Source organism: Colobus angolensis, unplaced genomic scaffold, assembly GCF_000951035.1.
Source record: "Colobus angolensis palliatus isolate OR3802 unplaced genomic scaffold, Cang.pa_1.0 Scaffold31, whole genome shotgun sequence".
Taxonomy (NCBI): domain Eukaryota; kingdom Metazoa; phylum Chordata; class Mammalia; order Primates; family Cercopithecidae; genus Colobus; species Colobus angolensis.
In genome coordinates this window covers 9825152-9839027 of record NW_012116377.1, presented here as the reverse complement: position 1 = coordinate 9839027, position 13876 = coordinate 9825152, and the positions used below count along the sequence as shown (strand labels likewise).

General features: G+C 42.3%; 1 protein-coding gene across 1 annotated transcript in view; it reads right to left on the bottom strand.

Annotated features, from left to right (window-relative positions):
* Positions 1-13876, bottom strand: part of HACD2 (3-hydroxyacyl-CoA dehydratase 2) — a 96608-nt gene that overhangs the window by 66315 nt on the left and 16417 nt on the right. The window contains exon 4 of the mRNA XM_011950857.1: positions 11714-11732. Within this exon, the coding sequence (XP_011806247.1) occupies positions 11714-11732 (19 nt within the window). The remainder of the gene's footprint in view (positions 1-11713; positions 11733-13876) is intronic.

The following is a 13876-nucleotide window of genomic DNA, read 5'->3' as shown; positions in this document are numbered from 1 at the left end:
AAAAAAAAAAAAAAGCTGCAGTGAGCCATGATCATGACATTGCACTCCAGCCTGGGTGACAGAGAGAGACCCTGTCTCTAAATAAATATTTATAAAAATTGATATACAATAGATGTGCATATTTTCAGGGTACATGTGATATTTTGATATATTCATGTAATGTGTAAAGATCAAATCAGGGTAATAGAAATATCTAGAGTAACAAGTTTTTAGACACAATACCAAAGCACAATCCATGAAAGGGAAATCTGGTTAAGCTGTACATTATTAAATTTAAAAATCTGTGCTTCCTCAAAGACACTATTAAGAGAATCAAAAGACAAGCCCCAGAGCTAGATAAAACATTTGCTAAACACCTGTCTGATAAAGAATTTGTATCCAAAATATAGAAAGAATTCTTAAATCTCAACAAGAAAACAATCCAACTGAAAAATGAGAAGACCTGAATAGACACCTTGCCCCAAAAGATGACAAATGAGCATATGAAAAGATGTGCCATAGCATTTGTCATTGGAATGTCTGAAGTCCAACAAACCGGCAAACTAGACTTGACTAACATTAAAAATGTCTGCTCTGGCCGGGTGCAGTGGCTCATGCCTGTAATCCCAGCACTTTGGGAGGCTGAGGCGGGCAGATCACAAGGTCAGGAGATCGAGACCATCCTGGCTAACATGGTGAAACCCTGTCTCTACTAAAAATTCCAAACAAAATTAGCGGGGCATGGTGGCAGGCGCCTGTAGTCCCAGCTACTCAGGAGGCTGAGGCAGGAAAATGGCGTGAACCCGGGAGGCGGAGCTTGCAGTGTGCCGAGATCATGCCACTGCACTCCATCCTGGGTGACACAGCAAGACTATGTCTCAAAAAAAAAAAAAAAAAATTCTGCTCTGCAAAAGATACTGTAAAGACAATGAAAAGACAAGATTCAGCAAGATTCAGACCAGGAGAAAATATCTGCAATAGGAATATCTGACAAAGGACTGTTATTCTAAACTTACAAAGACCTTAAAATAGGGTTCCCTAGTCCCTGGGCTGCACAGCAGCAGAGCAGCAGGTGAGTGAGCAGCACCACCTGAGCTCTACCTCCTGTCAGATCAGCAGCAGTGTTAAGATTCTCATAGGAGCACGAACCCTATTGCGAACTGTGCATTCAAGGGATCTAGGCTGAGTGCTCCTTATGAGAATCTAATGCCTGATGATCTAAAATGAAACAATTTCATCCCAAAACCACCCCCTCCTCTTACCCCCAGTGCATGGAAAAAATGTCTTCCATGAAACCAGTCCTTGGTGCCAAAGAGGTTGGGGACTGCTGCCTTAAAAGATACTTTATCAGGCTGAGGTGGGAGGATCACTTGAGGCCAAGAGTTCAAGACCAGCCTGAGAAACATAGCAAGATCCCATCTCTACAAAAAATTTAAAAATTTAGCAGGGCATGGTGGCTCACACCTGTGGTCCCAGCTACTTGGGAGGCTGGGGCAGGAGGATCACTTGAGCCCAGGAGTTCAAGGCTACAGTGAGCTATGATTGTTCCACTGTACTCCAGCCCAGGTGACAGAGTGAGACTGTCTCAAAAAAACAAACAAACAACAATAACAACAAAACACCTCATCAAAGAAGACCTACAGATGCAAATAAGCATATTAAAAGATGCTCTACGTCATGTATAATCAATACACCACTACACACCTATTAGAAGGGTCAAAATCCAGAGCACTGACACCACCAAATGTGGCAGAGGATGTAGAGTAAGAAACTCTCATTCACTACTCTTGGTAAAGCAAAACAGTACAGACACTTTGGAAGACTGTTTGGCAGATTCTTACAAAACTAAACGTACCCTTAGCATATAATCCAGCAATCATGCTCTTTAGTATTTATCCAAAGGAGTTGAAAACTTGCATCCGCATAAAAACCTGCACACAAATGTTCATAGCAGCTTTATTCATAATTGGCAAAACCTGGTAGCAACCAAGATGTCCTCTGCTAGGAGAATGGGTAAATTGTGATATATCTAGACAACAGAGTATTATTCAATGCTAAAATGAAATGGGCTATCAAGCCATGAAAAGACATGGAGGAAACTTAAACATGTATTACTAAGTCAAAGAAGTCAGTCTGAAAAGGCTGCATACTGTATGACATTCTGGAAAAGGCAAAACTATGGAGACAGTGAAAAGATAAATGGCTTCCAGGGATTTGGGGGATGAACAGGTAGAGCACAGAAGATTTTTAAGACAGTGAAAACACTCTGTATGACAGTATAATGTTAGATATATGTCACTATAAATTTGTCCAAACCCAACGATTGTACAACGCTAAGAGTGAACTATGGGCTTTGGACAATAATGATGTGTCAATGTACATTAATCAATCGTAACAAATGTACTACTCTGGTTGGGGATGTTGATAATGGTGGACTATGCACGTGTGGTGTAAGGGGGCGTATGGGACATGTTTGTACCTTCCTCTCAATTTTGCTGTGAACCTGAAACTGCTCTAAAAAAATAACACATTTTTAAAAGTTAATGGAAAGATGTTTACAGTGAATGAAGAGAAAAAAAATCCTCTCCCAAGAAAAGGAAATAGAACTATAAAAATGACATACCACAGTCATACAAATTTTTACAAATATTCTGAAGCTTTCTTGCTCCCTTTTAACACATTGTAACCATTCAACTCCTGCCACAGAAGCATAAATCAAATGATTCCTTGGCTAAAAGATGACTCAAGCTTTCACTTTTTGGTTCAACGGGATTTACTCAACTTGGTAACTACTTGGTGTTTCCAACTTTGCAGGACTAACCTTGCTTTTGATGCTAAGAATAGATGGAAGGTTGACTTCAGACTAACACAAACCATCGCACCAAAGAACTGCTGAAATATGGCACCCCTTTTCATCAAGCAAATCATACTCATCTTGGATTTAAAGGCATCTTATGCTTTACAATTAAGAAATATTTATAATATAATCTCCCTCAGGGCAATGTTGAAAGCTCCAGCTTTTCCTTACCTTGAATCTTATGGATCAAGTCATCAGTGATAGAAAAACATCCATTTCTATTTCCTCTGGTTAACTTGCTCATTCCTCAGTTTCAGCTATTGACTCATTACTATCTATTTTTATTAGAAGTCATCCCGAAGCCCGTTCTAAGAGAAAAATCTCCTTACTAATACAAGGGTGCCATCTAGTGGTGACCATAGTAAACGTCTGTTACAGAAAACATGCGTGTGTGCGTCCTCTCTCAATTCTGAATTCCGATGGGACTTTCAAAATTTATCTACAGGGAAAAAAGTAGTAGAACTACTGTACTTGAAATGAATTTCCAAACACTCATACTTCAGCACATTTAAACATCTAGCATACTCTCCTTTTACATCACTCAGATCACTTTTACAACTCAGATCACTGACATTCATTTCTGAAGCAACATCACATTTACAGGTTCACAGAATTTCAGAACGAGCAGCTGTAAGGAATGATAGAGATCGTCATGTATTCAGTCCAACACCCTTGTTTTTCACATGTGAAAACTAGGCCCAGATGGAAGATGCCTGACTTGTCAAACAACTAGTAATGTTTCCAACAGGGTGTGCCCTTGGTTTATTTCTGATGGACTGGACAGCCAGCTAGTATTATCTTATAGGGAAGGCACCTTAATGTCTCAGTAATAGGTTTCCATTCAAAAGAAACACTTAGTTGTTCCTGCAGGGACGGCATAGGATAAAATTCCCTGATCTGGGCTCTCTTCGTAGCTTTCCCTTCTAAACTCCAACTGGGCACAGAAATCCTCGGGGATTTTTTTTGCCTCAAACTTGGGTGCTGCTCACTGAGTGCTTGCACAGTGCGAGGTACCAGGTGGTGTACACCTGGGTAAGTCTTCCACCCTCCCTGCTCAGGCTCTTTAGGCTACAAATGAGCATGCTCTATTTCTCTCTTTCTTTCCTTCATCTCAGTTACATTCACACAGAGCAGGGAACAACTAACAGAGCTTGGTGTTCCAGGCCAAGGAAACCATATGTACAAAATTATGGAGGTGTGAAAAAGCAGGATTTATTCAGAGAACAGGGCTGAAGTTTTGTGTGTCAGGAGCACAAGATGCAGGTGCATCTTATTCTCTCCTTGTCTGGAGGGGAGCAGGGAACATTTGATCAGAAGGCAACAGAACAAACCAGAGCCAAGGCAGAGGGAGGCTACTAAGCTGGTCTGGCAACTGATTTGAGAAAGATTAAAGTTAGAAGATGGCCACTTATGGTCTTGACCTTTAGCGCTCCATTGTCACGATGCTGGAAAACTACTGTATTTGAATAAATGACAAAGGCAGAATTAATTGCAGAGGAGGAGAAGGTTGGTTTTGGCAACCTCCCACCCAGGCCTCCAATCTTCCCAGGCGGCTCTCCAGGGGTAAGCCTTAGAAACCTCTAAGCAGGGGAGACAGGCTTGCTTGCTTGGCTACATCCCTTTCTCTTCCATCCCCCTGCCATCAACACCACTGAATATCCCCTCAGGCAGAAAGCAATATTAAAATCTGAATAAGAAAGGTTTGTTATCCATATTTGTGACAGGGGTCCCGGTAAGAACAAGGCTTAAAGAGAGCTAGTAAGGCACGTGAAGCTGCGCCAGCCCGTAGAAACTAAAGGGGAGTAAGAGCTTTGGATGAGAAACTTTTCTTTGGGGATGGTGGTTATTATACTGTACTGTCTGTATTTTAGGTAATTATTCCCTTTTGTCTCTTTCTTACAATTTGGCAAAGTTCATTTTTAAAATGTCAGCTAAGTGGAAACAACGCAGTAATGTTTCTGTGCCCAGCCACGCTGCTGAAGGCTGGGCACAGGTGTGAAAGCAGAATTCCAGGTGAGAGAAATCTGGAGGAATTCACCCGTTCCCTCCAAGATGCTCTCCTTCCAGAGTTCTATCCTGTTAAAATTTGGTGGGTTCTGTGTCTGGTTTTAAAAATAAGTGATGGCAGTTCCTTTACAATATTGCATTGTGAATGACTGATAAAAGCTTGGCCCTCTCAAAGTAGTGGGTCAGAGGAGGGAGTGCTATAGTTCAAGGGAGGATTTAGTTAGCTCTAATTAGTGGGCTAGAGAAGATATTTTGGTAGGGAGTGACATGGGTCTCCCCAGCGGCTGCTCTGCTTCCTACCTGGCAACCTTTGTTACCTAATAAAATCAGTCTGGAGCCATACGCTACCAATGAATATTAAGGTGATTGTGATTTTTTTGGAATTCACTTAAGAATTTTTAATAAAGTGTCTTCTGTTTGAGGGAGGAGTGCAAGTTGGCACACACAGCAAATATCTGAAACCACAAATCCAGGATATCCTAAGTGAAAGGTCTTTTGTCCCTGCCTGTTGATGAAATTAAAGTGCTAATACTAAACTTTAGATACAACTCTCTGGGCTGTGACTGAGCTACAATTTTCTATCAAAAGAAAACTTCTAGAGTTATTTATGTTGGTAGCATAATTTCTGACACGAAAGTTTACTAAATGCACAGTGTTATATCTTACCAAGAGTATCTTCAGCTCCACTACCTCCACCTCTAATTCCCATCCATAAAGAGGGGAACCATATTGCAGAATCAGCTGAGAACCATAGCCCCCATGCCTCTTCCACAATCGAATCCTGAAGACAACACAGAAAAGATATAATACTTCCTAATACTTCGTTCAAGACAAATCACACCACATGAATAAAAAACCACAACTCTTCTTTGCAGTATTATGGGGGGGAAAAAACATATCTCAAGGTGGGTTTTGGTGTCTGTTTACTTTTTGAGATGGGGTCTCACTCTGTCACCCAGGCTGGAGTGCAGTGGCACGATCTTGGCTCGTTGCAACCTCCGCCTCCCAGGTTCAGGTGATTCTCCCGCCTCAGCCTCCCAAGTAGCTAGGACTATAGGCGCCTGCCACCACATCAGCTAATTTTTGTACTTTTTGTAGAGACGGGGTTTCACCATGTTGGCCAGGCTGGTCTCGAACCCCTGACCTCAGGTGATCTGCCCGCCTCAGCCTCCCAAAGTACTGGGATTACAGGTGTGAGTCACCATGACTGGCCTATTTTTCAAAATTCTCATTTCTAAAAGGAAAAACACTGAATAACTATAAAAGCATTACAAATCTTAGGTTGAGGCCTGCAGCCACAGCATTTGAGAAATCCCATCCTTCTATTATCAATAAAAAACAAACTACTTACTTTGAAAAAGTTGAGGTGTGGAAACTCATTTACAGCTACAAAGGGCTTGACCCCCTCACAGAAATTAGCCCCTCACATGGATTTTAGCTGATTGTTTCTGGAGGCCATATTTGCCAAGTTGCATTGCCACAACCATGAGCAAGATGCAACTCCAACTCATACTAAGAATGAAGGGCCCTGAAGTGCTCACTTGCAAAGAAATCAAAATTTAAGAAAATTAAGAATATGAAAGAGTTACACTTATATACATCTAAATAGTGAACATTAGAGGCACAATAATATTTTCATATTCTATGACATTATGTTGCTTAAGTAATAACAACAGCTACCATCTTATTGGGCAATTTTCCATACAGCCATGTTTCAGACATTGTGCCGAGTATTCTTCATGCATTTTTCCATTTAATTTTCACAGCAACCTATGAGGTAGGTATTCTTATCCCTTTTACTGATGAATAATTAAATAAGCACAAAAATTGAGTTACTTCTTGGAATCACACAGCTAGTGAGTTACCCAAGTCTGACTCAGGTCTATACTTTTCATCAACAATATGTAAACTAAAGATATCTCAAGGCTTTAAAATAAGTTTCTGAAAGACTAAGCTGTTGTAACGAAAACTTTCAGAATGCTACAGAAAAATAAACCATCATTCCACAAATAAGCTTAAGTGATCTAAGTAAAAATGAAGCACTGCCTTTAGGTTAATGCTAGAAACAGCTTTCTCATTATTGCTCTCTCTAATTCCTTTAAGGAACTGAAATCATTTTGAAATAAGTTTTGGAAATTCCCACTAGAATTTGGTAAGATAATGATCAAATGTTCACCAAACTCCTGCTAGGTACTATGTACTTACTGTTAGGTACTAGGATACAGAGATCAATAAGAAACAGCTCTCGCTCTAAAAAATGTTCAGCGGTACTGGTGGGGACATGGGTGCAGTGCCAGACCACACAGAATACAATGTGGAAGGTATAATACCGAGTGAGGTACAAGGCATTACGGAAGAGTGAGGAACGGTCCCTCCTCTGGCTGTGGGTGGTAGGGAAGTTTACTGGAAGAGATGCACAGAGCCAGCCAGCTGAAGGGGCTGGGCTGCTCATTCCAGGCAGAGAGCAGAGCCTGGGCACAGTGCAGACAAGCATGGAGTGGGAGGCAGGGAGTGGGCACTGGAAAGACTGGAGAGGTGGGCAGGGCCCAGATCATGAAGAAATTTAAGCCAGCAAAAGGTTTTAAGTAGGCAAATGACATGCTCAGAATGGTACTATAACTAAACTCACAAGAGCAGTGTGGAGCATGGACTTGGAGCCACATACCCATAGGTTCAACTCCTGGGCTAGGGCTTAGTGCTGTGTGACCTTTGGCAAGGCATGATACATTTCTTTTTTAAATTGACACACACACACACACACACACACACACACACACACACACACACACACACTTATGCTGTACAACGTGATGTTATGAAATATGAATATACTGTGGAATGACTAAATCAAGCTAATTAACATATGCATCACCTCACACATTTATTTGTAGTAAGAACAATGACAAGAAACCTTCTAAGCCTCAGTCTCAGCTGGAAAATGGGAAATAAATGAGATAATGAATGTAAAGCACTGGAATACAGTAAGTATTCAAGAAATGGTGGCTCTTATTATTATTATTGCTATAAGCCCAGAAGTTCAGGAAGATACACGGGAATCCAGATGAGACATACTGAGGTCCCAAGTAGGGATGAAGAAACAAGACAACCTGAAAGACATTTAGGAAATTGAACTGACAAAACTTGATGACTGCCTGGCTACAGGAATGCCAGTGAGAGAGGAGGAGACACCATCGACCAGCTCTCTTCTAGGATGAATGACTGAATGGCTGGTGGCCGGCGGCAGCCCTGACAAACAAAAGAGGGAGGCAGAACGAGTCTGGGAGTGTGGGTCATGCTGAGGAGGTGCTGTGTGCACCCAGGAACAGACGTCCAGGAAATCAGTGGACAGGGCTGGTGTTTGGGATGCAGGTGTGGTTTGGAATTGGAAGTCTACATATCTCATGCCATGAGAAGAGATCACTCCCAGAGGGTATGTTCAGTCAGAAGGGCAATGAGCTAGGACAGAACTCCAGAAACACTCACGATTAAGGGACAAGGAAAGAAAGAAAAGCACCCAAAGAAAGAAAAGGACCACAGAGGACAAGGTATACCAGGGGGGCTCAGTACAATGAAGGCTGAAGGAGCAGGATCTCCAGGAGGAGTCATCAGCGGTGCCCCATGTAGCTAAGTCCAAGAACTTCCAACAGTGTACTCAGAATCCAGTAGAAATTGTTGCTGACTTGAGACTAGAGGGTGATTTTTTGTAGAACAAGGGGAACAGATGCTCGACTGCAGGGTTCAGGCATCGATGGGCATGAGGAAGTAGAAAGAGTCTACCATAAATCTGGGAAAAGGGATGGAGAACAGTTATATAGTAGTATAAGGGAAATACAGGGTCAATGGTCAGGTTAAAAGATTTTTAAGACAGAGCGCTCTGAGCATTTTGTGCACTGAGAAGGAAAAGGCAGATAGCACAGGGTAGTGAGGCAGGAGCAAGAGATGAACAGACAGAACAAGGTCCTTGAGGATGTAAGAAGGATCCTGCCGCTGGGCCCCGGGGATGCAGAGCTTAATTAAACAGAATCTGCCCTCGAGGAGCTCAGAGTCTGAGGGGGAAGCAAACCTGCCAACCCTCTGAGCAGAGTGTGATGTGCATACCAGTCCTCAGGATGCACTATACCAGAGGAACTTAGGGGATGCCCATCTGACTGTGGGTTTCCTGCACCTAAGTCTGAGTACACTCACCTCTCTACTCCCACTGCCCGACAGCATCTGGTATGCACACATGCTAGGCATTCAATAATTTTCTTGGTGTGAATGAAAAAATATACTTGTCAGAAACCGTATTTCCAGGGGTAGAGAAATTTTATAAAGACATAAGGGTATATTTTAAGACAGATAAAGGGATTTGGGTTATTAAAATAAAACTAACATTAACTAAAAATCATAGTACACATGCTCGGTGCTGTACCCTGAATGTCTGTGTGCCTCCGAAACTCCTATGTTGAAACCTAATGCCCAGTGCAATAGTATTAAGTGGTGGGGTCTTCAGGAGGCGATTAGGTTACAAGGGATCTCATGAATGGGGTTATCGCTCTTATAAAAGGCCCAAGGGAGCTCACTTGCTCCTTTCACCATGCAAGGACACAGTAAGAAGCTACTGTCTACGAGGAACAGGCCTTCACCAGACAGGGAATCTGTCAGCACCACCTTGATCTTGGAATTCCCAGCCCCCAGAACTGTGAAAAATAAATTTTTGTTATTTATAAGCTACCCAATTTGTGGTATTTTGTTACAGCAGCCAGAACCGGCTAAGACACTTGGAAAAGATACATCTGAGAGCTTTATACAGAGACAGTTGAAGGTTCAGAGAGTTGAGGAAGAACGAGGCAGGGTTCAGTCATGTGGAGAAGGCCTGAGAGGTTCCAGAACTCTCTCTGGCCAAATACCCAGTCTGCTAGGTTGTGCTTAAGATTTATTTAACCATTTATGAAAGGATAAAATTTTTCATTTCAAAATTATAAAGGGCTAAAAAGGAAATGTGTGCAAGACTGCACAAAAGTTAAAACCCATTCATCATAAAATGAAATCAGGCAGGTGTCAGACTGACCTGTCTCCAAATGAGCTCCCCTATTTACCAACTATATGACCTGAGCCAGTCACTAGTCTTCCTGGGAAAGCAGACCACGGGACAGATAAGCCCCCAAGCCGCTTTCAAATCTACCATTCAAAGGTTCCAAAGCAGCATTTCTTAGCCTTTTGGGAATCACAAAACTCCTCAGAGAATCTAATTGAAGCTATGCATTCTCTCCCGACCTGCCCCTCCAAATAAACATAGAAATATACATACAAAATTTTGCACATCATTTGAGGGGTTCCCTGGACGCTCTACCCATAATCTCAGGTAAGAAGTGAGAAACCAGCAGAGGTGCAATTCTTTTAAATCTTTTTTTTTTTTTTTTAATTTTTTAAACAGAGACGCATTCTGTCGCCCAGGCTAACATGCAATGGTGTGATCATGGCTCACTGAAGCCTCAACCTCCTGGGCCCAAGCCATCCTCCCACCTCAGCCTCCTGAGTAGCTGGGACCACAGGCATGCAACACCACACCTTGCTCGTTTTTTATTTTTTGTAGAGATGGGGTCTGCCTGTGTTGCCCAGGCTGGTCTCGAACTTCTGGCCTCAAATGATCCTCCTGCCTCAGCCTCCCAAGGTGCTGGTATTACAGGCATCAGCCACCACACTCAGCCCAAGGTGCAATTCTTTATAATAAGGTTCTTGGCCAGGGGTGGTGACACATGCCTGTAATCTCAGCACTTTGGGAGGCCAAGGTAGGTGGATCACTTGAGGCCAGGAGTTTAAGACCAGGGTGGCCAACATCATAAAACCCCATCTCTACTAAAAATACAAAAATTAGCCAGGCATGGTGGTGCATGCCTGTAATCCCAGCTACTTGGGAGGCTGAGCTATGATCGCACCAATGCACTCCAGCCTGGGACCCTGTCCCTAAAACAACAAAAAAAGAAGGTAATAGAGCCAGATACCACAGTGACCTCTGCTAGACCCACAGTGGACAGTTTGGTGTTCTCTACCTGTGTGCCCATCTGAACTGTAAGTTTCCCTGAATATAGCAACTACCCACTTTAGTTGTGGATTAAATTGATGAGCCATAACGGTGTAGATTTGCAGTTCTCAAATTTTCAGACCTTCAGTGCTTCTGAGTAAGTATTAACTTCAAATCCTCCCTTTGACAGACGTACCTGGAGTGCACAGCAATCACTATGGGCTTGCTCTATGGGATCTATCAACTTTTACAAACTGGTTTTTATTCAATTAGAAGGGTCGAGCCACCCCAAACTAGATGTTATGCCTCTATTCCACAGCAAAATTTGATGACGCGCCCCTCCCCACAAAAAGAAAAAGAAAACATACTGTATTCACTTTTAGTAAAAATCCCCTACATTTGTATAACTCTTTATACTTAGTACTTTTCTAATCCCTCTCACATACCTGTAATATTCACCTAGGAGGTGGGCAATACTCCCATTTGAAAGATAAGGAGAGAGAATGATACCATTTAAGTGATCACAGAAAGGACTTTTCAACACAGCCCAGCACCAGAATTCCAGCCACATTTTCATAAACATGCTAATGTTTGTATTACCCTTGCACTGAGAAGGTGGGAGACACCCCTTCTAAATTAACAGAACAAAATAGCCATGACCTTTAATGAAGTGTTCAGTCGTAACATCTAAATAGTACCTATGATTTCAGAAACTGAAAGCCACTCTAATTTTAGCAATTCCATATATGATGACTAAATCATTTCGTTTTTTCAATATTCAATAGAAATCAATCAGGCCTATCATCTATGACTTTTTAAACAAGCAGAATTCACTGTACATAGTAGGGGGGAAAATCCATACTTACCTATAGCACAATGTAAAATCTAGAGGAAAAAAGGGGAAAAAAAGAGGAGAATTAGTAAGAATCAATAGTATTAAAGTTTTATTTAGTATAAACTGATGTTTCAGTAAGAATAGAGTAGCATCTGCCAGCAGTATTAAATATGAAAAACGAACATTCCATTTTTAAACTTGGTTACAGGCTATTTAACAAAATGTAAATTCTTGCTCAGTTTTGTTTGTTTGTTCATTTTCAGTTTGTGCATCTTTGAAGGATTTTCTGAGGAAGATTTACTCTTCCCACTCAGTGGTTTATCAGACACCAAGGGCTCTTTTAAAAATGCACAAACTTGTAAGAGCAATAAGTGTACAGCATCTCCATGTTCCATACGCTATAGAACAGAACGGCCACAGACTCTGGAACATGGGGTAAGAAGAGCCTTTGTTGGCTCTTCTTGCCTTGCAGGCCCTTCAATGCAGACATTCATTCTACTAAGTTCCACCCTCAACTCCCATCTTGCCTCATTCAATGATCTCACTGCAGAGGGGCTCCGTGGTCCAATCCAATCCTGTCTCCTGGGGATCTGGGCCCTACATGCCAAGCTGCCTCTGGACAGCTCCATCTGGGAGTCACAGCAGAGACTCAAATACAGCCTCAGTGGGAAGCACATGCTTTCCTTCCATCACGCCTATTATGCCTCTTGATAACCAACCTCCCGGTCTTTGGGGTTCAACAGTCCTTCCTTCCCCTCATCCTCAAGTACAACTAGTTTCTAAGTCCTGCTGATGATTCTGGGGTCTGTCTTCTCCATTTTTATTTCCAGTGCCTTGAGTGAGACTGCCATCTCCACTCCATCTCAATGGCCATCGAACTGGCAAATTAGGTCCTTCTAAATCCCCTTCCAACTCATCCTTTATATAGCAGTGTTTTAACTCTGGTGGTGGTGGTGGCAAAAAAGTAATTTGAAGCCACTTATAAAATTGATTTAATGACCAAAGCTTTTCTAGATGATATAACCTAACAGCTATTGTAGGGCTTTTCAGAATTTTTACATTTCTCTAGCAGTCTTTATATTGTTTGATCCTAATAATTACCTGGCAGATAGGCAGGACAGAAAATCTTTACTTGCAGACAAGAAAACCAAGGCTCAGAGAAGCCACACAACTTGCCCAGGGCAGTAAATGACGGTCAGGACCAAGAACTTAGGTTTTATTTCTATTGTACCACATTATTTCATTGTGCATTAGTTATGAGATCTACAGAGTCAGAACTTGACAAGACTTAGCTTATCTAAAACATGCCTGAGCCTGATAAGACTCTGTGCTCAAAAACTATTTCACTCAATTTTGGGGGGAGGGAAGTGGGGAGATTGGATTAAAAAACCAAACCAAGCTGCACAATGTTGCTGGTAACTGCCAGGAGAACAAAATAATTACCACATTGCAAATCTTACAGTCTTTTTCAATAGAAAACACTGTTAAGTAAATACTAAAGTATAAATATGATAAGCTACACCTCCTGCTGCAAAGTTGAGGAAAACTAAAAGATCTAGATCAAAATGAGGAATGAAAAATATTCTTTGAAACAAGAAGACAGATGACAGTGCCTAGACAGAAAACCTGCTCTTTTATTCTGGACACAGGATCTTGTTCTATCACCCAGGCAGAGTGCAGTGGTGCACTTACAGCTCCCTGCAACCTCAACTTCCTCGGACTCAAGCAATCCTCCCACCTCAGCCTCCTGAGTAGCTGGGACTACAGGCAATTGCCACCACGCCTGGCTAATTTTTGTATTTTTTGTATAGATAGGCTTTTGCCATGTTGCCCAGGGTGGTCTTGAACTCCTGGGCTCAAGTGATCCACCAGCCGTGGCCTCCCAAAGTGCTGGGATTACAGGCATGAGCCACTGCACCCGGCCCAGAAAACCTAGTCTATCCATGTATGCAGCAAGACGCCCAGACTGGCCGGGCATGATGGCTCACGCCTACAATCCCAGCACTTTGGTAGGCCGAGTGGGGCGGATGACCTGAGGTCAGGAGTTTGAGACCAGCCTGGCCAACATGGTGAAACCCCATCTTTACTAAAAATACAAAAAATTAGCTGGGCATAGTGGCACATGTCTGTAGTCTCAGCTGTTCAGGAGGCTGAGGCAGGAGAATCGCTTGAACCCAGGAGACAGAGGTTGCAG